We start from the raw sequence: 27,482 nt of genomic DNA, 5'->3' as shown, positions 1-27,482 counted from the left end.
ACCCTTAATACTCACATCAAGATGTCCCATCTCTCGATCTAGACCCATACTATGATGCCGCCTCCCTACACACCAAGATACCCCACCATCCTGCCCTCCAGGCCCACACCAGGATAGCCCACCATCCCTCCATTCCAGATTTATTTTATGTATTGTTATTTATAATGCGCCAATACAGTGTTTCAAGGCGCATCAAGACAAAACAGGGGGTGGGGAGACAGGAATGCAGACAAAACAATAAACGTTCCTACTGGGTCTTTAGACATTCAGATTGCACGCATGAATTGAAAAAAGGGGGGGACAAGGGTGAAGAAAACAGACAAAAACGTTCCTACTATGCCATGAGAAAATGTGGATTGTTGAAGTGCTATGATATGAAATGAAAGGGGGTGGATAGGAGGGGAAAGATACAAATGGGGGGGTTGAGTACATTTAAGTGCAGGTGAGTAGAATCGAGCACAGAACAGGGCTGGAATGCACAACTTGGGAAAGACTCAAAACATTGTGCAGGGGCTACATCAAGCATCACCTCAAGGTTAGGCAATGTGAAACACAGACTAGGCTGCGAAAAGCAAACCAGTGGCTGCAGGTAGGTCAAATGCAAGACACGGCAAGGTTACGAAAGTCAATACAGTGGCAGCAGGTAGGTCAAATGCAAAACTTAGCAAGTTTGATGGTAAGCATGTTGAAAATAGGTACAGAGTAACAGGAAAGCCTCGCCCTGAGGCTCAGGGGGCAACAAGTTTGCAGATACAGGTAAGAGTAACATGACATGCTGCAAACATCGATGGTGAACAAGTAGGTCAAATAAAGGAGCAGCAAAGTCAATAACAAGGAGCAGTGCCATGCTGCAAGTGCCAATCCATTGAATACGGTTAAGTATGCAAGTACAGGTAGGTACAGTGAACTTGTAAGGCCAGACACACAGCTGTGACAGAGTAGGACAGCATGAATGCAGACAGTAAACAGCCACACCACATGGCAAGCGGGGCAACATCAGGCAAGATAGATGGCCAGAGAGATAAGAGATAGGGGGAGAATTACGGAGAAAATAGCAGCAGCGTGGGCAATGAGAGAGTCATGATACGATGTTACTAGCAGAAACGAAGCTAGATGGCGCGAGGCTGAATAAAGGTAGAGCACAGTAGTTGCAAGTGGGGGGATATCAGAAATCGCTCTAGACTAACGAGAGAGGGGGAAGTCAGAATGGTGAGCAGGATGCACAAAGATGAACATGGATTGCAGGTTAAGGAGGAGTAAGGCGAAAAACTATTGCTGCCGACTGTAGAGGGGGGGGCATACAAGGAAGCAGGGAGGGATAGCGATCAAGGAGAAGGTAAAAGGAAGAAATAAATAGAGGAGCAGGTGTGTGTCGGAGCACTCGCCCTGCTAAGAATGAAGAGAGGTGGCTATTGCAGGTGGGGGCGGGAACACACCAAGCAAGGCACCGAGAATCTTCTTGTTAGGGTGACTCCAGAAACCCTAAACCGGCGATTTCCATCGATTAAGTTGATGTTCGCCAAATTAAGCACCAATCAGCCATCCACCTCCACTAGATCTCATCCCATTTCCCTGTCTCCCGCACAAACTGGAGCAGGAACCTACACTGTTCATCCACCACCCCTCTTTTCCAACTGAACAGATAAGATAACCCCTGTACAACCACCCCAATGCCACTCATCCTGACTGATTCCCGCTGCACATCAAACCTCACAGTCCAACATATAATGATGCACCCACAAGCCTCACACGTCACTGATGCAACTCTACCCATGAAACACTTCCATCCCGCCAACCCTGCATGACCCACCCTAAGGCGATTCAAAATAGTTTCCACCCTTCGTGTCAACTCCACCCCCCTCAGACGCCCAAACCCGCACTTCCCTGCACACAACTGCCGTCCTTTTGAACTCATATCCCACTGATCCTGCCACATATCCTTAATTTTTCCACGCACCTCAGCCACACGCAATGGGACTTTCACATCCACCTCCCCCCGCAACGTGGCCCCATTCGCAGCCCGATCCACCAACTCATTACCCAAGACCCCACAATGACTGGGAACCCAAGCCAAATCCACCACGGTACCCCCTGCAACACACTCCTCCAATCGCTGTCTAATGAGCACAACTATATCCCTCCTATCACATTTCCCCTCCTTGATAGCCAACAACGCACTCAAAACATCCAAACACACCACCACCCTAGCCAACTGTTTCCCCATAATCCGAAGCACTGCCATATTAACAGCCATCAATTTGGCCATGCAGACGGATACATCATCCGTCAACCTAGCCACCCAAAACTCATCCGCCTGAAAAAAGCAAGCCATACCGACCCCGTTCCTCTCCGGATTCCTGGAACCATCCGTATACTTGTGCGCCAACTTTCTCCTCCACATACTGCACCGCCAATCTCTTAATCACCTCTATCACCACCCTTCTTGGTCACCACCTTGGCCAAATCCATACAGACAATTGGATCATGCTGCATCCAAATCAGCCATACAAACCTATCCACATCTTCCACCATACACAACCCCCCCACCCCCAATCGTTTCACCAGCCTGTCCGCGTCAAATCCAAAAGTCCCCCTTTTCCTCTACCAACTCCCACTCTTAGAAGCATGCATCCAATTAACCTCCAGACACTTCTTCACAGGATGCCATACACAGAGATTTACAACGCAACCAATACCTTGCACTCAGCTCCTCCCTTCTCAAATCCAATGGCAACATCCGTGCCAACACTTGCACAGCCTCTGCGGGGGATGACCGAACAGTCCCAGTCACAATTCTCACTGCCCTTGCCTCGACATCATCCAACACATTAAGCTGAGTCCTACTATAACTGCATTGCAGCTGAACTCTGAACTCCAGCACACTCCTGACCAACCCCACATACAACATCCTCATACTCCTCTGCCCTCCACCCCACTCCTGAACCGACACCGCCTTCAACAAATGAAGACGCTGTTTATACTTTGCCACCGTCTTTTCCACTTGCAACTTCCATCCATGACAGACGCTCATCCAAGATACCGGAATTCCCACACCTGGACCAACACATCCCTGCTGTACTTGAGATCCAAACTGACACCAATACACACAGGAGGACACTTTAAAACCCCAATCCTGACACCACCTTTCCATTGCCTTCAACGCCCCCTGCAACTTTTGTTGAATCACTCCCCCACCTTTCCCCTAACCCAAATGACTCCTCATCTGCATAGAATCCCACTGACAACCACACTCCGGAACTCTCTCTATGAGGCCATCCAACGCTACAAGAAACAAAATAGAGTTGATAACACTACACATCCCCAACACGCACCCGAAACAGCCTATTCATCAGAAAATCCTTAATCCAGGAACACATCTTCCCCTCAATACCTTTCTTTCGCAGCACAAATAGCAACCCATCCCTCCACAGCATATCATATGCCTTCTCCATATCAACAATATCGCCCACACCATTTCCAGACAGGACAATGCCTCCTCCACATCTTTTGCCAACGTCACAACTGCATCCATCACGGATCTAGATGAAACCCATGCTGAAACACACTCAGTCGCGGCTCCAACTCCAGAAAGTACACCAGACGGCCACACACCATTTTTTCCATCACCTTGCACAAATATAACGTACCCCATCCTCACCCAGACTTGAATTCAGTCTGCCCCTTAGCACAGCCTGCAACTCACTCAAAGTGAAGGACATATCCATACTGGATGTCCACTTGTTCACAACATTCAGCACACCCTGATTAACAGCCATGAACTCTGCCATTTTCCGTCTGGATACCAGAGAATAATTTTCCGTGGTGTGCACACCTGCAAAATTCTTGACAATTAAAATCCCCACAAAAAAATAGATCTGTCACGCTGCCCCAAGGCCTGCTGCAAAGCCCCCACTGAGAGGTCTACACGGATTGTAGAAATTCAAGACCACCAATACATCAGAACCTGTAAATACCCTCACACCAATCAACTCCAACTCCCCTCCAAACTCAAGGACAGAACATTGGATACCAATCTTCACCAAAATGCAAATTCCTCCCCCACGACCCTCCACTCAATCTTTCCGAAACAACACATACCCCGGAAAACAAAAATTAATACCCTCTCTCAACCATGTCTTCTGAACACACACAACATCAACATCACCCACTCACCAACTCTTTCTTCAGCTCCTGTCGATTCGCCAACAAACTGCTTGAATTCCATTGCCACAACCTCAGACTCCTGAACCCTCCCAGGAACATCACCACCACTCGTCTTATATACATCCTGATCTGTGCGATTTCCAATCCTTAAATACATCTTTGCTGCCTTCACCACCGTCTGTAACCGGTCACATTTACACTGACAACCAGCTGTCATATTAATAGTTGCGATAATAAAATACAACAAATCTTCTATTCTGATAGTAACACCCCCTACAATCACCCATTCAACCCCCAACAACTGAACCTCCCCTACCTCCACCTGCTTCACCACTGCAGCAAGACTACCCACCATAACCACCTGCTCCTCCCACACCTTCTGAACTGCTGCTGCATAACTGATGTTATGACTCACCTTAGTGCTCACCACCTTACAGGTCTCCACCTGTGCAACACACCCCCCTAAAAGAAGCAAAATGATCCCCAACACAATTGCAACACTTCGGTGTACAAACCGAAACACACTCCTTAATATCATGGGAACCACCACACTTCCTCTACCTCCTACAAGAGCGTGCTAAGTGACCATACTCCTGACACTTATAGCAGCTTAGGGGGGCTGGGACATAAGGCTTCTCCCGAAAACACTGAAACCCCAAAAACACGTGCACCGGCACCTCACTCCCGCTAAACTCGAATAGCCACTGTCGTAGAAATTACACTGCCATCAGGATCATTCCTACCCAGCATGCACACCTCCAAAACCCCCACCTCCTGCAAGGAGCTCACAATATCTGTGTCATGCACACAAAGAGGAACCCCATAAATCACTCCCTTACACACCACACCTCCCTGTTCTGATAAGGAAACAGGATCTCTCCCAAGACATCCCAAATCCAACGCCTTGTTCCTGGTCACCTCACTCACATCCTTAACCAACAAACGCACCCCCCCCCCCCACCCACTAATTACCTGAACAGGCTGCACAGCACCAATCCCTTTCCAGACCCACTCAGATACCACAAAAGGGCTAATACCACTAAGATCTTGATCGGGCTTCGCCGACTTTATGACCACCTGCCAACCTGACTCCATGGATTCAACCGCAGCCTCACACCTACCCACATTCTGCTGTCCACCACCAGAACCCCCACTACTCTCCACCCTCTGATACACAGGAGAGCTACTACGAAGAAGTGCCCCACTGCCATCCCCAAGAGACCCCCTTCCTCCCCCCAACAACAACACTCCTCCCAGCACCTGCCAAACCCTCCGCCAGAGACTGGTGACCACCACCTGTACCCAATTTCCCTTTCCCACCATCACTCTTGCCATTCTTCTTCCCACCTTTCCCCCTGCATTCCTAAGGGACCCTTGTCAGATGCACCACCACCAACCCCTGCAGACCCATGGGTCCCCTTAACGCCCAATGCATCACTCCTCCCGTACGCCATCTTGCACACACCACCGCCCGTAGCCGCTGTCTCCAGAGTATTCCCCTGCCCACTCATAACGGCGGGCAGGGACACCTACCACGCACGTACCAACCACCAACTAGCATGCCACTTTCGACCTCCCCAACACCGAACACACACACAGCCCCCTCCAGCAACAAAGCATGCCGCCTTTGCAAACAAAATGGCCGCCACTCCCATAGCAACCCGGGACGTCCAACATGTGTCTCACCCTTCTTCCTTGAAGTGCCCCCTCCTCCCCCACTGCCCACCTGTCGTCCCTTCTCTGCAAAAACCGGGCCTCCTCGCATCCACAAGAAGCGTTGGCGACTAGTTCACAGTAGAGGAAAACCCCATCCGAGAAACGCTCCGCTTCCAACTCATCCCTTGGGATGCTGCACGCTTAGGCACTTGATATCAAGGCCTTTTCCCCGCAAGCCAGACCATGCATTCACAGGGCAAAGGTTACCTAAAAGGGAGGGCTTACCAGGCACCGAGAAGGGAGGGTGAGTAGCTTTTGCATGCAGGTGATCCACAGGCACTTAAGAATGGCATTGCATGCAAGCTGGTAGGGAATAGAATCAGTAATAGCAAGTAACTATGCGCAGCTAACGGAATAGGAAACACATATACAGTCAGGACTACAACGAGGGCACATTACCTTAAGAACAAGGGGAGGCTGGAGATGAAATGAAGGAATCCAGTAAAGGAAAATAGTGAAAGGAGTCCACTGAGCACCATCTGTGCCCGGACACGCATATGGGGGCATTTTTGGTGGGCCGGCGAAGCCTGCCAGACGGGTAACAAATTGGCTTTTCTTCATGCATCCTTCAATCGGAGGGTCGGGTTGCTGCAATAGATGCAGCCTGGCGTTGTAGAGCGCCAGGGGGCGCAAAGAAGTAGATTTGGGATTGAGCAAGCCATGGCGGCCATCATCAAAGGGAGCAAAAGCTCAGCTGATAGTCAATTCGGCATCAGCCTCTTCCTGCATTGCAGTGCGCTGCAGGAGGGACCAAATGCCCATCTCCTGATGGTGCTGATCCCAGAAGGATGCCCCATCCTCCCTCCACAGCAAGATGCCCCATCCCTCCCTGCATACCCACACTGATGCGCCCCATCCCTCCCGACCCACACCGATTCACCCCTATCCCTCCAGACCCACACCAAGACTCCCCATCCGTCCCTCAAGACCAATACCATAATGCCCCATCCTCCATCCACATAGCAAGATGTCCCATTCCCCTTGAAGACACATACCAAAATGCCCATGTGCCTCTCCCGAACCACAGAGCTAGCCCCAGCCAACCCCCTCTGAAACCACCCATCCCAACCATACTGCCTTAGCGGCGCAAGTGCCCCAGACAGTTTAAGATAAATTTGGCACCCTCCCTGTGCACCTGTCCACAGGATGGATGCACCCATTTTTTTGTAACTCCCTGCTGCGGTGCCTGAGCAGGGAGTTAATCACTGGAATAGGATGCTCACACCTTAATAACAAAAGTGTGCCTGAGACGCCTTCTCCCACTATGCCAGCTTAGGGGAGCCCTTGAAAGACTCCCCCCAGCTGGCGTGGTGGGTGGACAATGGCACCCCGGGTGGTCACCCTGCATCCCAAAAACCAATCAAACATTAAATTCCCTTATAAGCCCCCTTTGATCACTGAAACACACCACCCAATGTTCCTTTTCTTAGCCCTCCCTCCCTTTCATGTTGAATACATTGAAATAATTGATAAAGTAAATGTAATCCCCCGCCCCCTCCATGATCATCTCCATCTGGTGCTTTGCAGGAGGAACTTTCACGGTCTCCCGAAGAAAATGCCCATTTTAATCTCAGCCACCCAAGAGTACCAAATTCCTGCTGCTATTGCACCCTGGCAGCCAGAGCCTTCCCGGTTACCGCTCATAAAATCTAGATGTGGGACAACACGAAGTCGGCCGCTCCATCTGGTGTCTCTTGCAGAAACATTTCCCATATATGCCAACCCTCCCGATTTAGGCGGGAGACTCCTGATTTTTTGATAAAAAATATTGCTATTTTTTTTTACTTACTCCCGCCTAAAATTATTAAATCCCCAATGCAATCCTATGGTGAAATTCCTGTCTCCCGCTTTCTGTTTCAAAACCTCCCTCCCAGGTGGTCGAGAATGTTGGCATGTATGATTTCCTGATATCCCGAACAAAATGACGACTTTAATCTCAGCCACTGAAAAGTACGCAGATTCCGGTTGCTTTCTGCTGCCCCATCTCCAGCGGGTGTCTTGCAGGAACTTTGTTAAGTTGTGGGTTTGGGGTTATAAATAACCACTCAGGAGCCTTGTTAGGTTTGGGTATCTTTAGTAAGTCCACAGGAACACAGGTAAGTACACTAGGTATAATACAGGACAAGTTCATAGGATAGAAGCATCCACCGGTCCCCCTGTGCCAAGCTTAAGTTTCCAACTGGCAATCCAGGAACACAGGCACTCACATCCAAACATTCCAACCAGAACACTCCATACCAAACATTCCAGACTCAGGCACACATACATACAGGGACTAGCCACATAGTCAGGATAGGTAAAACACAACACATCTCCCCCCATACATAACCATGCAATCAAAGGAAGAAACAAAAGGAACAGTGTTACTAACATGTATGTATATAAAAAAAAACAATCCTTCTAAACATCCATCCAGCAAACTGCTCCTAGCATAAAGCTATCCCCTACCAAGTGCTTAGAGTACCTGCCAATTGGCTAACACACTTCCAAAACAATCACTAGCACCATAACAGGCCTATTATGGAACTCGCTACAAGGGAACCAGCCCGCAATCTCATACACAACCATTTCCACCTACATCACACAATAACCCTGCATCATCATTCACCAACAACAAATTGTGCTAACACAATCTACAGGGTTAAACCCCACTGTCTGCCTAAAGCGTACTCATCTCCACTCCACAGTGAGTGTCCAAAAACACCCTCTAAGGAAACCAAATGCTCGCAACTGAGCACAATACCATTTCCTCCACTCCACCACTCCAGGCACTAAATAGTGGCGTCCTAAAAGTAATGCCAGGAATTTAAGTCCCTACCATCATTTGACACCTCTAGTGTCGGGATTGTCCATCCCACACAATATTTGACACCACCAGTGTCGGGATTCTACATCCCCCAAGAATTTGACACCAACAATGTCGGGATTCTCCATCCCCCAAAGATTTGACACCACCAGTGTCGGGATTCTCCATCCCCCAAGAATTTGACACCACAAGTGTCGGGATTCTCCATCCCCCAAAAGTTTGACACCACCAGTGTCGGGATTCTCCATCCCCCAAGAATTTGACACCACCAGTGTCGGGATTCTCCATCCCCCAAGAATTTGACACGACAAGTGTCGGGATTCTCCATCCCCCAAAAATTTGACACCACCAGTGAAGGGATTCTCCATCCCCCAAGAATTTGACACCACAAGTGTCGGGATTCTCAATCCCCCAAAGATTAAACACCAAAAGTGTCGGGAGTCTCATCTCCTCCTTCCATTTGCACACCTCCACTCTCTCACAGAGTCCATCACTGCCCAAACCATTCCCTCAAACACACCAGTCAGGAAAATTGAGCATTTAATATGATAAACAAGAGTTAAGCACCACACTTGAGTCCAATAATAAAGCTTTCAAAGTCCTTATGGTTGTTTTCCTGTGGAAGAATAATTGGTTAATACAGTGTAAAACATAAACACAACTCACATTAGGTTTTCAATTTCAGTACAAGTTTTTGAGATCCAGTATATAGCCAAGACATCAGAAATTCCCATAGAAATTCCCATAGACGCACCCTTTAGCGCCACACAACGCCACCAATACTGGCAAAACTCTCCACTTATTTTTTTTTTTTTACCATGCCACCATATGGCTCAAGTAGAAAAAACTGCCACTAAATAGCCATTGCAAGCCATGCGTAAAACCACTATAGAATTTGGGAACACTTCCCACAACTAGAAGCGAAACTTCTTGCCAACCACTAATTTCCACTTAAGCATCTTGACTGTGAAAATGCAATACTAACTAGTTAAACAGTTACTAGCAACCATAAAACAACAAATAGCAGTTGTTCCAACCAGCATGCAGCTTATAACATAACTGAATTTATCATCTGATTACGCCTCACATAGCAATATTGTAAACAAAAATGCAGATAATAATATAGTGCCAACAAAGTCACCAAACAGATTTCCTGTGCTTGTAATCCGTTGCTCCCAATGCTGTCCATTGTACAGGGTTCACCAGGAAACTCTCCGTCGTTGAATTCCCTCTAACACTGCGACCAATCCATTATGTCCACACCGGCATAATATAAAAATTACGTAGTTCATAGTTCATGCCGCTACACATAACACTAAAATGAACGTCGAATGATATTTCCATGCGGTTTCCTTTAGCTCACAGATGCGTAAATATCGCTATTCCAAGAAATTGTTACCATTTGTTCCTCACATGTTCAAAACTGCGTGCTCCGTAATATCTTCTTCATACTCAATTAGACGCTTAGAGCACGTTTGGGCACGTTCTGGATCACGTTGGCCACGTGGGAGGTCCTTTTTTTTTTTTTTTACAAAGACATCCACAGAAATGATGTAATCCTCACTGCCTCCGGCTTCCATTCTCGCTGCTGCCTGCTCACAGAACATTCGCCACCACGTTCTCCTACAGCGGACCCTCGCCGACTCCGCAATAATCCTGATGACGTCACCATTGTTGTCGGGGACGCCGGCCTGTGCGGAGCTCTTCGCACCAACCGTCACCAGTGTCAGCAAGGCAGGAATCGCACCAAGACATGTTGCCAACACGCACACACTGAATAAAGGCTGCTCCAAAAGCAAAATTATCAGCATCTCATTTGCCTTAATACATTGTTCCCTCTGCTCAATTTCACAATGCTTTAGTGCTGGTCACATTATCCCCGGCCCCTTACACGCTGTCAGAATCGGCCGCTGCTCACTTCAAAGGCCAATTTTATATACGCTGACAGCCATGCAGCGCTGCCCTGCAAAATCACTGAGTTGAGCCTTTCACTCCTCCATGCAGGCGCAGCGCTCTTACCTTGGGGGCCGGTGGATGCCTCTCTGGTTACTGCTCCTTGCTGGTGGGCAACTTCCTTGCCACTTTCCGCTTCCTGTTAACAGTCCTTGTCTGTACTGCTCCTTTCCTTGTTCCTTTTTTGTTCCTGCTCCCTTCAGTTTCCAAACATCCTCGTCGCCAATGTTAAGATGTGGGTTTGGGGTTATAAATAACCACTCATGAGCCTTGTTCAGTTTAGGTATCTTTAGTAAGTCCACAGGAACACAGGTAAGTACATCAGGTATAATACAGCACAAGTTCATAGTATAGAAGCATCCACCGGTCCCCCTGTGCCAAGCTCAAGTTTCCAACTGGCAATCCAGGAACACAGGCACTCACATCCAAACATTCCAACCAGAACACTCCATACCAAACATTCCAGACTCAGGCACACATACATACAGGGAATAGCCACATAGTCAGGATAGGTAAAACACAACAAACTTTCAAAGTATTCCGAAGAAAATGCCAACTTTAAACTGAGTCAGCCAATCGTATGTAGATTCCGGTTGCTCTGGCAGCCGGAGCCTTCCTGGTTCCCGCTCAAGAAAATCATAAAGATGACGTCGGACGCCACGCCAATGGTAGGGAACGAGATGAACCCAAAGTCACGTGAGGAAGAGTAGGCGGGGAGTGTTGCTATGGTCCGTTTCCCGGAACGGAACTAGAGATTACCAAGCAGTAACCTTCCAATGCAGCCGTTGATTGGCAGCCCGCGCTCTCCACAGTCTGCTTTGCCCTGTAAACATGTCCCCGCCGCTGACTGTGCGCTCAGGCAACCGGGCCGCAGTTCCTAGGAAGAAAACTGGAGCGATGGCTCCCAGACGCGATCGAATGATGAAGCCGCCTGCACATGACTGGGTGCACACACGTGCAGCGCTGGACTTGTTGGAGAAACGGCTGCTCTGTTCTCTCTGGTAATGCGGAATTGAATGAATCAAGCTTTGTACGGGATAGGTCTGTTTTGGTTAACGACCAACCTTAAGTGAAAATGCATGTGCCGCAGTTGCAAGGAGTGTTTACTCTCTAGCACACCAGGTGGTGTCTCTTGAGCAGATATGTGGTAACGTAACACCCGGTAAAGACCCTGAGCGCCAATTTATATACTATAATCTGACGGCACCGTTTGACATGCTCTATTGACATTTTGCAACAGTGCTGCAACGTTGTAATGAGGGAACGCTATGAAATGCAGCCCTAATTTGAAGTTTCATTTGAGACTACACAGGAGGAACATTCTGTGGCGTTAAAATCGCAATGTTACTGTAAGGTAACACATTTTGATCTAGTTATCTTAAGTGTTTGTTCGCCTATTGCTAACAGTTTGAAATGCATGCATTTAATTTATGCAAATTTTGAGGGGACTGCAATTTATTTAAACCAAATACTTAACTATCCCTTCAGATCGTAAACGTCAGTAAAAAAAAATAGAGGCAAAAGTTGTGCAAACCCCCATTACATATAAGAGACATAGTGCAGCCAGTGGCATTGCAGCCTTCCCTGAACATACAAATCCGGTACAAATGGAGACATTGAACAGGGGTAGTCATGGAAGAATGTCTACACGCTCCCCAAATAAAAACAATAGCTGTAACGCAGAGAAACTGTGCGTTTATTACCTTTACATATAGAACAGATCCCACATATGGGAAGTTCTATGGTGCTATGGTATGTGTAAATGGAATTGAATCACGGCGATGACAATAAGCGTGGGAGATTAGCAATGTTTATGTCCTCGTTTGTTGGTGAAGCCTTGCAGATGATCTTGTTTGTTAATATTTCTCAAATTGTGTTTTTATTGAAAAACATTAACAAAAAAAAAGAAACCGGTACATACATTACCTCTACGTAATCTTCATAGTTATTACTTTGGAAGGTCTCAGCCTCCCATTAAAGGAACCTATTTTGTGTGGTCCGTCCTTTTCCTCACAAGGATGGTACCCTCAGTTTCCCATAATGCTTCATTTCATATTTTGACGACCTTGGGCAGAGAATCGGTGTGTGGTTGAGCCACATGTTATGTTTATACTGCGCACTGCTGCAATTTTGATGGTCCAAGGAAGCAGGGTTAGAGGGATTGGGGGGTGAGAGGGTAGTGCAAAATAGCTGTTTGCTGTGCTGTTGGCAGTGTCAGTTCGGGAAAAAAAATGATCTGTGTGCTGGGTTTGTTTCTAGATGGTATAGGTTAAGTATTGTTTTGATGTGTAGGTTTATATGGGATTGTTTTTTGTGCCTGTGGCGTAGTATTGGGGATTTAGTGTATTGGATAGGGTGAGATAACCGGTGGAGGGAGGGTACGTTTGCTCTGTGATATCCGGAGTGTGCTGTGGTATGTATGTGTTGTATTTGGTGGTTGAGCAGTAACTTTGTAGGAAAGTTAATGTTTTTTTTAGCAGGGCTAGTGGTAAGGGTGGTCTGTGTTTTCTTGTAAATTGCCTTGTTTTGATTATGCTGAATTCCTTATTTTACGGTTTGTTGATATTACGCTTTGCCTTTGTTGGCCCAGTCCGGTTGGGTTGCTTTGGTGTTACAATGGTTTGCGGTACCTCTCCTATTTTCACTGTTATTTTCGTTTTCCTCAGTAATGCTTCCTTTTTAGATAGGTGAGTTAAAGAGCCAGGTTTTTAAGGTGTTCTTCTGTTGTACGTAATACATTGGGGAGTGAGTTCCAAAATTGTGCAGAACTGCAAGAGAATGCTGACCTGACATATTTCAGTTACGACTATTGCTTTGGTTCGAGGTGTATGTCATTGCTGGATTTGAGTGTTTGTTTTTGTCTGTAGATGGAGATTTATTTCCTGTATGAATTTCGCTGTTTATGCTCTGTGTGCTATGCAAAGGGTTTGGAAGTAAATCCTTATTTTGGTGGTACACTTTAGGGTTCTCAATGCTTGTGAGATGTGTTCTCTCTTGTTGAGTCAGAAAAGAAGTCTTGCCGCTGCGCTCTGTATTAGCTGTAGTGTTTTGGTGAGGTGATCGGGCATTCCAAGGTAGATTCTGGTGGTGTATTCTTTTCTTGACATGACGAGGGAGATGACAAAGTGTTCTCTGTGGGAAGGTGAGGAAAGGTAGAATCTGTTTGTGCGTAGGTGGAAGAAGTATTTCTTTGCAATTGCGTTGACTTGTTCAAGTGTTAGGTTGTTTCTGTTAATATTCTGAGATTACTTTTGAAGGTTCCCATTTTGCTAGGCCATGGAATGTGATTTTGTAGTATTGTTGGGCGTGATCAGGATTTCTGTTTTGTCCGGTTTGTCTGTTGGTGCTCATCCATTTGTTTATTTGTGTGAGGCAGTTGGTGAAAGTTACGTCATGTTCTCCAATAGTGTTAATCTTAGATGATCAGTGTGTCCTCTGCGTAGCTGTGGCAGGTGAGCTCATTTCCTTTGTGGCGGTTGATACATGGGATCATATGGATGTTGAAGTGTAGTGGTAAGAGGTATGAGCCTCGTGTTTACTAGCACTCTGTGAACAAATTCTAAAAACGTTCCAGCCTCCAAAAGCAGTCCTGATTTTTGGAGAGTCCAGATTCTTCAAAAGCAATTTACGGAAAAAAAAGAACACACATGCCACAACTTTATCCTCTCGCTATTGGGCTTTGGTGGTAAACATTGAGGCAGCCTTACAATGAAATCCACTGCATGGCAGATGGGTATGCTGGGAAGGTGGGTGACTCGCACAAGGTCCCTCCAGAATGAGGTGCCTCAGAGCAAAGAGAAAGTGTATTCCTACAGTCCTTTTGGACAGCCACTGCATTAATTTGCAAATTGGCTGCTTCGGACAGTCACTGTGCACTCTGTGCGCAAGCCTCATGTTGCTCCCAAAAGTAAACGAGCAGGGCCTTTGGGAAGATTATTTATGGCTGTGTCACGCCCCCGCTTACCACCCGCGTAACCCACCACAGGTGGGGTCCCTTACTAGGCAGTGGGGGTCGCTCCTGATGCTTCCTGGAGTCCTGGCAACTTGGTTGCTGCTTCCTCCCTTTGTCTGGCCTCTACCTTGTGTTGCCTGGGTTCTTGTCCCTGCTCGTGGTTATTACCTGCACTGTCATTTTTTTTTTTTTTTTTTTATTCATCTCCCCCGCGCCTTATGGCTTTCCCTGCCAGTGCCTCACCACTGTCCTTCCACCACGTAAATCAGGAAGCAGGACTGTGGTGTGGAGAAGTAGTCTAGATCTGAACCGAGTTACACCTCTTGGGAAACTCCTGCGTTGGCTCCCTGCATCACATTATAGCCCACACTGACAACACAGCTGGATTAGAGTATTGCAGAGCCATGTTATCAAGAACCACAGATATGCAACAAAGGAAGGGCGCTTACATTGACACCCAGAGGAAGCATACAGAGATCAAGGAGGGAAGGAGGTGCAATAGGTATTTAAAAAGGTATAGTCTTGTACCCATTGGGCATTAAGAACCAACACCTTATAGAGTGGATTCAACACTGGAACGGTTTGACCAGCTTTCCGAAGCCATTGTGAAATTGCGGAGATTCACTCTAGTACTGAAGAACATAAGATCACAGGTGGAACTGTTATCAGGCATGAAATATGATGGTGTCACAGCCTCAGCAATGAGAATGTGGGCAGTTGGGTCTGTACAAAATTGCAAGAAAAAGTAAGGTAATAATACCGTACTTAAGACTGGTGCTTCTCAGTTGACCTTAAATAAGGTTGCTCAATCATATATAGTTCTTGCGTGGAATAATTCAAATGTCAAACAAAATATATTTCCAAATGATACAACGTTTTCCAAGAGAAATGTTTAATTCACATTCCTTGGTTTTATATTTCTGATATTACGAGGCAACTCAAAATCGATAGGTCAATTATTCACAATAGTACATATGCCAATGCATTTCGGTCTGAGACCATCTTCAGGGCTGTACTGAAGTGAGTGTAGAATCTGCATAATGTTAACATAAAACATTCATCGCAATACACATAAATATAGATATAATCGATAATTCGAAATAAAGCAAAGCACATATCCCAAATAGATCCAAAAAGATGTTGAACATGTAGGAAAAAAATAATAATAAATTTAGAAAATATGTCAACACACGTCATATCTCTAACCAATCATGGTTTTTTAACATCTTTGTATCCCGTGCCCTGTACCTGCTAATTGTGAGTTGTCCTCTCCTGTGAAATGCGTTCGTAGAACGTCTCCAATATTCCTGTTAATTATCAGAGGGGTAATAAGTATTACTATTACTATCGCTATATCCAAGAATGTAACTATTTGAGCCGGAGAGGTTCTTACCTGCACACGTATGTTTCGCGCGCAGGACCGATCGCGCTCGCTGTGAAGGCGAAAGTGAACTGCGCGCGGCCAATAATGCTTTTAAGGGTAGTCATGGGAACCTGGGCGGGGCGTCGGGCAGCAGCACGTACGCCCGTACGCCTCGGGACCCACCGCCCTACGAGGGCGCAGGGGGGCGGGACTGTTCCCATGACTACAAGGTGTGTGTATGTGGTGTGTTACTAATGATGGAATTAACTTGTGTGGATAGGGGAGGAGAGGTGTGGACAAAGCCTAAGCAATTAGTTAAAACAATACACGTGACTTCATTCTATATCCATGCACATGTTCTGTAAATGTCAACACATATAGGTATTCAATTAGGTTAGAACCTGGTTATATGGAGTGGATCATGTGACCCATACACGTATTTTTATATATTTATTTAATAATGTGCAATTAGTGCATGTTTATGTAAGTACAAAAAAACCAAAATCCGTCATCAAGCTCAATCACACATTTGCAATGTGTCCTCAGTTGTGTCTGGATCTCAGTTCATAGCGCTTCTCCATCTGAAGAAGCCGTGAATCTAGCTTTTTTAGAGAAAACACATATAATTAATCTCTTCATTAATTCCCTTTGGTGTAAGGGAACTTAGTCTGTCTATCCAGAACGTTTCTCGTTGATCAATTCTTTTCTGTAGATCCTCATGTCTTTCTCTTCTTTGGACTCTTTCCAGGACTACAAATTTGATCTGTGCCAGATTGTGTGGTTTACTCTGCCAGTGTCTTGCTACTGCAGAGCTTACAGTCTTGTTCCTGATACAAGATCTGTGTTCGTTCCACCTGATCTTTGCTGTACGTTGTGTTTGTCCGACGTAGTATAAACCACAGGGACATTTAATTCCATATATAATTCCTGCCGTGTCACATGTGGCATAGCATTTCAGTTTAATTTTTTCTCCAGTATATGGATGATTTATGGTTTGTCCTTTCATGATATATCCACAGTTGCTGCAGTTGAGGCATGGAAATGTACCTATGCGGTCTGTGCTTCTCTTCTTTTGTGGGGGTCTGGTGTGGACTAATCTATCTTTCACATTGGAACTTCTCTGGTAAGCAAATGTTGGGGGTTCTTTAAATAGGTGTTCTACCCTCTTGTCACATGTTACAGTGTTCCAATTTTTCTTTATGATTGACTTAATCCGATTACTTTGGCGTGAATATTTCGATACAAACACCAGTGGAGGACAGATATCTTGTTTGTGTATTTTGGGTTTGAGTAGTTCTTCTCTATCCTGTGAAACCGTGCGTATTTCTGCTGATGTAACTTCCTCCGTTGAATAACCGCGGGCCAGAAATTTCTTACCCATCTCTTTTACAGCTCTTTCGTATTCACTCTGGTTACTCGCAATCCTTTTCACTCGAAGCAATTGACTGTAAGGGAAGTTCTTGATCAGACTCGGTTGATGAAAACTAAGTCTGTGTAACAGACTGTTCCTATCTGTGCTTTTCCGATAGATAGTAGTTTGATATTCTGTTTCTGTGACGGTGATCTCAACGTCTAGAAAATGAATGGATTCACGTGAATATTCGTATGTGAACTGTATCTGTGGGTCTATGTTATTGATATATCCAAAAAATTCTAATAGTTGTGATTCTGTGCTCTTCCAGATGCCAAAAATATCATCTATGTACCGGATCCAAATGATGAGGTCTTGATTCCATAAGTTGTTTGTCAGGACATGATCTGTTTCGAACTTGTGCATGAAGGAATTTGCATATGAAGGGGCCATGGTTGCTCCCATGGCAGTGCCTGCAACCTGTAGGTAAAATTCGTCTTTAAATTGGAAGTATGAATTGTTACTAATGAATTCCAACAGTCCAATGATGAACTCTTTTTGTGCAGCTATTTCTCCTTCCCTCAGGAGCATCCACTCCACCGCTTCTCTGCCCAAGTCATGGGGAATCGATGTGTATAAGCTTTTGACGTCTACCGTGAAGCAGATATTGTTGTTGTTAAATGGAACAGTTCTTAGGTGTTGTAGGAAATGAGTAGAATCTTTAATATAGGAACTTGTTTTTTGAATCAAAGGTTGCAAAAAATAATCGATGTATTTACCGAGTGGTTCGAGGATGCTGTTAATTCCGGCTACTATAGGTCTTCCCGGGGGTTTCTGTGTATCCTTATGTACCTTCGGAAGAGTATAAAAATGTGGTATTTTCGGATGAGTATTTGTCAGAAATTTCTTTGTATTATGATTTATCCATTCCAATTCTTCTGCTCTTTCCAAAAGTTTGTCCAAATTGCCCCGAATCTCCTCTGTAGGATCTGCGTCTAATAACGCATAGGTGTTGATGTCCCCAAGCTGTCTATAGCATTCTTCTTCATAATCGCTGGTATTGAGTAGAACTAAGCCTCCTCCTTTATCAGCAGATCGTATTGTTATCTTGTCGTCTCCATATAAGTTTTTAATGAGTTCTAACTCATGAGGTTTCATGTTCTGATTTCTCGAGTGCCTGAATTTGATTTTCTCAAGGTCTCTTGTGACCTGTTTCTGGAAGATGTCCACCGAGGGGACTGTTATTGGAGGGATGAAATTGCTCTTTCCTCGGAATTCTTTGAAATCTGAATCTTCTGTGTTTCTAGGATTCTCTTCTTCTAATTCACTAAAAAAGACTTTCAGTTTCATTTTTCGAACCAATTTATATAGTTCAATCTTAGAATCAAATAGGGTGCTGTCGTATGTAGGCACAAAACTGAGTCCCTTTTGTAATGTTTTAATTTCAGACAGGGTTAGATTTCTGGAGGACAAATTAATCACTATGTTCTCCTCTGTTGTTGTCTCGTATTCGGTTTTGTCTTTTGCCTTCCTTTTCCCCCTTCTTGTTCTCTTCTTCCTGATCCTAAAAAAGGCTCCCTTTCTCTGTTTGATGTTTCCGTTGTGCCTGCTGTACTTGATGTTCCTGGTGTAGCTTCTTCTTCTTGATTCTGTATTTCTCTCTCGGTATCAGTTCCAGAACTAGATGTCTCACTTGTGAAGTTTTGTTTTGGTTGCCTTAGTGGAGGACCATATTTCTCCATCCATGTGTAAACTTCATCTTTTAGATAATCGTAAGTATCCCGTTTGAATTTTCGGATTTTTTTGGCTTCTAAATCCGTCTTGTACCCAGATAATTTTTTGTTGATGTCCTCCAGGATGGAATCTACTTCTTCTCTATTTAATGTAGCTACTAAAGACTTCTCAAGTTCTAGGATCTCCTCTCCCAGATCTTTCAGGTCTTTGACCAGTTCTTGTATGGTTAATAAAATCAGATCCAAAGAGCATTTATTTAGTATAGCCTCCCATTTCTTTACGAAAGCTTTGCTCTCTTTGCATAAGGTAGGCCTCAATTGTAGACGTAGGCCTCTCGGTATTCTTTGACTTTTATGATATCTCCCCAGTGTTATCGCATGTAGTTTACGATTGATCTCCTTTCTTATCAGATATTCTAGTTGTTTAATTTGGCTGGTTGGATCCTGTTTCTTGTTACTTGTTGCACTGAATCCACTGTCGGTAATGAGACCTAGGATTTCGTTCGCCTCTTCGGCTGTGAAGCCTAGCGTATCCGCCCTATTTGTCGTTAAGCCTTCAATGTCCGCAAATGACATTATTTCTTGATGGTTATGGTACTGTAGAGAAAGTCCAAAGAAATTCTTTAAAAGTTGTGTGCCTCCACCTTGGATATGCCTAGACCAAGTTACAGAAATACAATGTGAAGGTGGGCACCACAATGGTTGGGACTTTTTGTATAAATAAAGTTCATTTAGAGAAAATGTGTGATATTTTAACCTGGAGCTACCAGTCTATAAGTGATCCTGTGGCATCCGGATCGCTCTAAACAAAATTGCAAGAAAAAGTAAGGTAATAATACCGTACTTAAGACTGGTGCTTCTCAGTTGACCTTAAATAAGGTTGCTCAATCATATATAGTTCTTGCGTGGAATAATTCAAATGTCAAACAAAATATATTTCCAAATGATACAACGTTTTCCAAGAGAAATGTTTAATTCACATTCCTTGGTTTTATATTTCTGATATTACGAGGCAACTCAAAATCGATAGGTCAATTATTCACAATAGTACATATGCCAATGCATTTCGGTCTGAGACCATCTTCAGGGCTGTACTGAAGTGAGTGTAGAATCTGCATAATGTTAACATAAAACATTCATCGCAATACACATAAATATAGATATAATCGATAATTCGAAATAAAGCAAAGCACATACCTGTGAAAACGTTGTATCATTTGGAAATATATTTTGTTTGACATTTGAATTATTCCACGCAAGAACTATATATGATTGAGCAACCTTATTTAAGGTCAACTGAGAAGCACCAGTCTTAAGTACGGTATTATTACCTTACTTTTTCTTGCAATTTTGTTTAGAGCGATCCGGATGCCACAGGATCACTTATAGACTGGTAGCTCCAGGTTAAAATATCACACATTTTCTCTAAATGAACTTTATTTATACAAAAAGTCCCAACCATTGTGGTGCCCACCTTCACATTGTATTTCTGTAACTCAGTTGGGTCTGTACAACACCATTTACATATTAGAAACTGGTATCCAAAAGGTGACCGCTACGAGAATCCTTTTTGAAGGAAAATGCTGTTTGGGCACTCATTGGAAGAATAAATACATAGCTCCTCTAAAGCAGTCAAGCATGCAGACAACCGGCACACAAAAAAATGATTTTCTCAGAAGTCCATGAAGACCTGGTCTTTATCAAAACGCCCAAAATCCTGAGTCCAGGCAGGTGGGAGCACGACTCTGGTTGTGCTCAGACAAGTGGAACATGGTATCATCAGTCTCTGGAGGAAACCAAATCATTTGCTGGTGATGGAAAATAGAATTTGATAGAGTCCTCCTCCATCAGGTGTGATCCAGACCCTGCTCCAAAAGGATAGGAGGCGGCGATATTCCTAGGGCTCAATGATTTGTGGACCAAAGGAATAATTGCAGAAGTACCTCACAGTTCCAGTTTATACTTACTTATTTTCTGGTTTCAAAACCAAATGAAAAATTCAGGCTGATGTTGGATCCGAAAAGACTGTGCCCATTCTGACACAGCATTTCAGAGTGGAATGTTTACAGAAGATAATTCCTCTGATCAGAGAAGCAGATTTTTTGGCATGTCTGGATTTACAGGGTGCCTATTTTTGTGCCTATCAATCCGATGCTTCAGACATTTCTAAGATTTTTCTATTGTCGGTATGCATTTTCAATTTAACGACCTGTTTGGCCTAAAACTGCTCCTAAAGTGTTCACAAAAGGGACTGTGGTCAACTGTGACATTTCTGCACAAGAAGGCTGAGCAGACATTCCTGTAGCAGAACGATCAGTTGATTAGGGCACATCACAAGTGCACCTGGAAGAGCACATAAGGTGGATGTGCAGGATACAGAGGTCCTTTGGGTATCAAATGGGTAGGGAGAAATCATGACTGATCCCCTTTCATGATCTTCAGATCTTAGGGGCTCAATTCCGTCCTTCCAAGGGGCTGTTAATACAACCAGAAGACCGAACTGAGAGACTACATGGCTGTTCCCAAAAACTGCTTGCATTAGAGTCCACATCAACCAGGGAGATGTTTCTAGTACATGGGGCACATGCTAGAATATGTCTGTGTGGCTCCTTGGGTGAAGTTTTAATGTCTGTGTGGCTCCTTGGGTGAAGTTTTAAATGTTCTCTCTGATCTTGCACCTTCAGATGCATTGAACATCAGATCTTCCGAATTTCGGCACCAATCAAAATGCAGGCGTGGTTGAAGTTTTTTCCCCCTTAATTACTACCAATGCCAGTGGGTTGGGATAGAGGATGGCATTGGGTGACTGGCAACACCATGAGAAATATTGTCAACTGAAAGCAAGTCAGTCCTCCAACTGTTGGAGAGTGGGCACCATATGAAGGCCACTTCAAGTCTTTTCCCCCCATATTCGCACACAAAACAGTGGTAGTAAGAAAAGACAAGACATCAACGGGGGCCCATTGGGGGGGTCACTCAGTCTAGACCCATGGAGAAATTGGCACACGAGGTAGGGATGTGGGCATAGATCAATCTACGTTCTCTCAAGGAGATTCACATCAAAGGGAAGGACCATGTGAGGGCAGTCTGCCTGAGCAGTGTGCTTCCTTCTGCTTCTTGAGAACTGCAGCTGTATATATTCCAGGTCTTTTGGTTGGCGTTCACCATCCTGATATTAGACTATATTTCCCTCTCATCAGAACTCTTAACTGCAAACGTTTTACTCTAGGTTCCCAGTCCATAGGGCATTGGGCTAGATGCTGTGGCAGTTAAATTGCCAGAGGGGCTACTTTATGCATTTCCCTCTCTACCTATGATGACTGGGGTAATTATAAAGATCAGGAATTCAGCATGAGGTCATCCCATTAGCTGCAGTTTGTCCGAGGATGTTATGGTTCCCTCTCCTGGAACTATCAGTAGCTCCTATGCTCCTCCTTCCGTTATCACGTCCACTCAAATATTACCCAAAGAGGTCCAGCCTTCCACAATGGGGGCTTGGAAATTGAGAGGGCATGACTTTGAAACAGAGGCTTGATTCCTAAACTCAGTGGCAATTCAAAACCCGAAAAGACCTGCCACTGTAATGGTACACGATAGGTATTGGAAGAACTTTTCACAGTGATGTGTAAGGAATTCTTGCCAAGCCATTGAGTGCCCACTTCCACCTTATTGTGCATTTCCTGCAAGAAAGGTCCAGAATGGAACTGGCAGTATCGTCTCTTAATGGAATTTGTAAAGCGCATCGTACACCCAAGGACGACATTGCACTGTAGCTACGTAAAGTTAGTTAGCTTGGGGAGGTGATTATCTAAATAGAAGGGTCTTCAAAAGATGCCGGAAAGAGAGGTGGTCCATATTAGCGCCTATTGGATGTGGAATCAAGTTCCACAGCTTAGCTACAGCCACAGAAAAGGCACAGCCACCTACCGCCATGGAAAAGGCACAGCCTCCTACATGGGTGAGCCGAAAACCGGGGTACTTTAATGGTAAAAGATTCCTGAGACAGCAAGGGTTGATTAGGCACATATAGGCCGAATTTAAGCTGCAAGTATTCTGCTCCAGGACCATGGAAAGCTTGATGCACTATGCACATAGATTTAAACTGAACTCTTTGGACACCAGGAAGCCAACGCAGTTGTCTCAGAGCAGGAGAGATGTGCATAGAGAAAGGGGTCTGGGTTACCAGTCTGGCGGCAGCATTTTGCAGGAGCTGAAGGCGGCGCATTAAATAGAGCGACTGATCTAAATCGAGAGAATTGCAGTAGTCTATTGTTCTTTGCACAAGCAAAGCTACTGCAGGAGCATGCAGTGGTGGAAGGAAGGCAGATTAACACCTTGCTCACAAACCTGAGCTTGTAGTGCCCAGATTGACAGACAAAAGCCACTTGTGCCTTAAGTGGGAGAGAAGAGGAGAGCCTACCACCCAAGTCCCTCACCGAAGACAGAGGTGACGGGAACAACCCAAAAGAAGGCCATCAAGAGTGTCCAGAGGGGGCCCCACCACATAGACGTCTGTCTTGTCCCCATTCAACTTCAGTCAGTTGTCAGCATACGGCCTCTAGGCACCCTCGCAGCTGTGACGCTGGACCAGGTTGAGACAGGTTCAGCTGAAAATGATTTGTATATCAACAGTAACAGCCCATTGAGTGGCCATTATGGCATTTGGAGACCCAGGATCTTTGAACCCGGAAGCATAGCATTTGGTGTCAAAGCTACTCAGGTTTTTATTTTATGGTTTAAGCAGGGATTCTACAATGGGACTTGACGTACGCACTTTGCGCTCTGCAGGACTGTCCGATTGATATAAAATATCTGGTTTGGAAGGTAAGATTTTTAGATGACATTACTTAAGCACACAGCCTTGGGGAAATTGGGGTGTTATTGTGTTTGGCTCTCTTTATTTGAGTGCACATAGATGCTTTCTCAGATGTGACCAGATTTTCCTTTCAAAGGTGGTATCCAACTTCAGGCATACGATATGGTACTCCTAGTGTTTTTTTTCTCCAAATCCTACCACACAAATGGCATAAATTGGATGTTAAAAGAGCAGATTTATTTGGATTAGACGGCTCAAACCAGACATTTAATTTGTGACTTTCGTGAGTACGCTTCCAGAAAAAAAGGTAACGGTTCCCACTGTGGCTAGGCCAGGAAGACCATCATTATGGCCTTTTTAAAACTGGACATAAATGGGCAGGATCATGCACCCTACATAAGAACTCCAAGCAGCACAGTTCTAGTAAAAACTATGGCAGTACAACCCTCTCCATAGAAGCCAAGTTGGTAAGTGACCTAAGAATTGCAAAGCTGATGAAACTGCATATTGATGGAGCTATCCAGTAAAATAACAGCCAGCACTGTTTGCCCCAGGTAACAATTATGCTGCTCCATAATACATATTCTTGTCCATGCGGGAAGTCTGAATACATATTCTTGTCCATGCGGGAAGTCTGAAAGTGCCCTGGTCGGGAGTGCTGAGGGCATGTACATGCTCAGGTAGAGAAACGTGTTAGGATTGTGCAGCTGAACTAAACTTAATGTAAATGAGTCCTTCATATGTAGAAAGGTTTGAGAGTTTTAGTTTAATGAAGGCGTTAATTCCGACAAGTGAGATTGTTTGTTTATTAGTAATGAAAGAAGACAGAATATACAGAAGCTCAAAGTGAATGTGAGATAATCCTTGGTGCTGTTTGACTATCATGGTGGTTACTGGTGCAGTGCATTTTGCCAAAACACAAAGAAGGGTATTTTTAAATATACTATTCCTCAAAGCAAACATATTTCTATACCTGCATGAATACATTTATTAAATATGCAGTTTGTGAGGTAATTATCAATGGAACACACAGTGCGGCAGTGACAAACATGGTTGTGGTTGGAAAGTGAAGAGTAACCATTGTATCGTTATCTCTCTCGGGAAGAAGTGACTTTCTACCATTGGAACTCGTGTGGTCTCACCATTGCCCGTGTACCTGGGTGGGGGGGGAGTGGAACAGCTGGGGAGAGTGACGGTAATGTTGCTTCCCAGCATTCCTCCCACAGAGCAGGCTTTTTGGTGTTCCAGGGGTCACAAGCCTTGCGCAAGTTGCACTGCTTCATTAGTTCCTGCGCTTGTCATGTCCCGAACCTCTGTTGGGGCCTGGGGGCGTCTCACTTGGGGATGAGTCTGATAGGCCCCCTGGAAGAAAGGAGGGAAACCTTGACCAAAAAGAAACCAAGGGAAAAGGCCACCTTAGCAGAGCAGATGCAGCAAGCATCTAAATCCCTAGCTGGAAGGAAGCAGGGGGACTATGTGACTATGCATGTGATCTTGCACAAGTTGGAGCTTGAGTCTCAGAGGGAGACAAGCGAAGCTTCTATCGGGGAGGGGAATTGTCTTCAGCAGTGGCTGGTGAGGAAAGCCTAGGCACTATCTCCCCAAGGGCTTAGTGTAACCTTATGAGGAAGGGAGGGATATTTTGGACTGGTTTGAAAATCTTGAGTTATGTTTCTGACACCAGGAAATGGACAAGTTGTTGTGGGTTGCAGTCCATTTGAGCCACCTACCGACGCTAGGAACTAACGTCGTTATTCAGTTGACTCCTGACGTGAGACCCATTTATTCCAAAATGAAGGCCACAGTCAGTTCTCCAGATAGGATTTTGGAGTGAGAGTACTTTACTCCCAATTTTTATAATTCAAGAGTAAATCCAATTTCAAGAGTAAAAATGATTTTCCTCCTTTGCAAGAGAGTAAAGTGTCTGACAACTATCCAATTTATGCATACAAGTAAAACTTTGTTCAAAAACATAAGTGACAAAACTGCTGTATTTGAAAGTGGTTCTAAATAATTTATTGCACATGCGGAAAACCATTCCCCACACAAGAACCTTGTATAGGCATACTACCCAGCTTCATCTTCATGATGCTTGGGCACAAACTCTGTCAAGAGTTACTACAGATACCAGCTAGTACATCGGGTAATTCATAAATCAAGTCCCTCTACCAGCATCCCTTCTCTGCATTGCAGGCTTTCTGTTGCTGCCTGCCGCTACCTGCTTGACAGCCACTCCATGTTTTGCTCCATCTCTCCTTCCCTTTGCTATTTTGTTTCCCCTGTCTCTCACTTTCTGACGCTCTGCCTCTCTCCCTTAGGTGTTGCGATGCCACATTTTGTGCGGTCTGTTTCTCTGTCGCTCTGCCTCTCCCATCTCTGCATTTTACTGTTGCTTTTTCCCCTCCTGTATCACACTCTATCGGTTGCTATCTCCCCTTCCTCTCTCGTGTCATTACTCTGGCTATATCTGTTCTTTCATTTTCTCGGCTGTGGCTGCTGTTCCTTTTATCTTTCTTGCACTGTCTCTTATGTTGTTGGTCTGCTTTTCTCTAGTCTTGCTTTCCTATTTCCATCTCTCCCCACATGCTGTTGAACTGTTTTATTTTACTGTCTCTAAATGTCTCTTTTGCTCTGCTTCTATCCCTCACTCATATTGTGTGTTTGTCCTATTACTATGTTTTCCTTCTCGCTTTCTTTGTTGAGCTATCATGTAGCTCATTGCTCTCTTCCTGTTGCTCGAATTCCTGTTTTGGATTGTCAAGTATGTTCTCTATCCCTTCGTCTCCCCTCGCTGCCACTCCTTTTTGTTCTTCTGTATTGCTTAGGTTCAGAGTTGCTCTTCCTCTCCTGTTTTTCGGTTTGTCTTTTAACATATGTTATGTTTTTATGTTAATTGAACTTTTAAAGCACACGGTCACCAAAGGGATCTTGGCGCTGAGGAGGAGGTGAGAACAGCTGAAAGAAACTACATAGAATTAAAATAGCAGGGTCTTCAGAGATTTTCTAAAGGCTAGATGGTTGGACATAGCCTTGATCGTAGGAGGAAGGTTGTTCCACATTTGAGCCGCCGCAACCGAAAAGGCCCGGCCTCCAATGCGTATGCAGCGGTATTAAGGGACACCAGCGGTTCCGCTGAGGAGGAGCGCAGCATGCGAACAGGGTGATAGCGAACAAGCTTAGACTGAAGATATTCTGCTCCCGGTCCGTGGAGTGCTCGATGAACAAAGCACAATGACTTAAACTCAATTCTGCGATTGAACAGGAGCCAGTGCAAACCACGAAGCACCAGGGAAATATGAGCTCCATACGGAGATCCTGTAGCGACACGAGCAGCCAGATTTTGAAGGCGCTGGATGAAGCCCTTAGGTTGCGCAAGATACAGCGAGTTGCAGTAATCCAGATGGCTATGCACCATGGCTGCATCAACTGGAGGATGAAGAGTGGCAGGAAGAAGCAGTAGAACCTTTTTCAAAATCTTAAGGTGGAAGTGGCCTGTTTTGAACACAGCAGAGACCTGGTCATGCATTGAAAGAGAGGAAGAGAGATTAATTCCCAAATTCCTAACCTTTGTCACCAATAAATATCCAAAAACTGAAATGCCTTTTGCACAAAAAATGTAGTGCAGCTT

At 45.0% G+C, this 27,482-nt stretch overlaps 1 protein-coding gene across 1 annotated transcript in view; it reads left to right on the top strand.

The window, feature by feature from the left end:
* The first annotated feature begins 11,343 nt into the window (after positions 1-11,343).
* BARD1 (BRCA1 associated RING domain 1) overlaps positions 11,344-27,482 on the top strand; it is a 1,013,377-nt gene continuing 997,238 nt past the window's right edge. Inside the window, exon 1 of the mRNA XM_069615932.1 lies at positions 11,344-11,640. Coding sequence (XP_069472033.1) covers positions 11,471-11,640 — 170 coding nt within the window. The 5' untranslated portion in view covers positions 11,344-11,470. The remainder of the gene's footprint in view (positions 11,641-27,482) is intronic.

Source organism: Ambystoma mexicanum, chromosome 9 (genome assembly GCF_040938575.1).
Source record: "Ambystoma mexicanum isolate Mex_15411 chromosome 9, UKY_AmexF1_1, whole genome shotgun sequence".
NCBI lineage: Eukaryota > Metazoa > Chordata > Amphibia > Caudata > Ambystomatidae > Ambystoma > Ambystoma mexicanum.
Note: the sequence above shows the minus strand (reverse complement) of the source record. Positions and strands in the feature narration are given on the sequence as shown.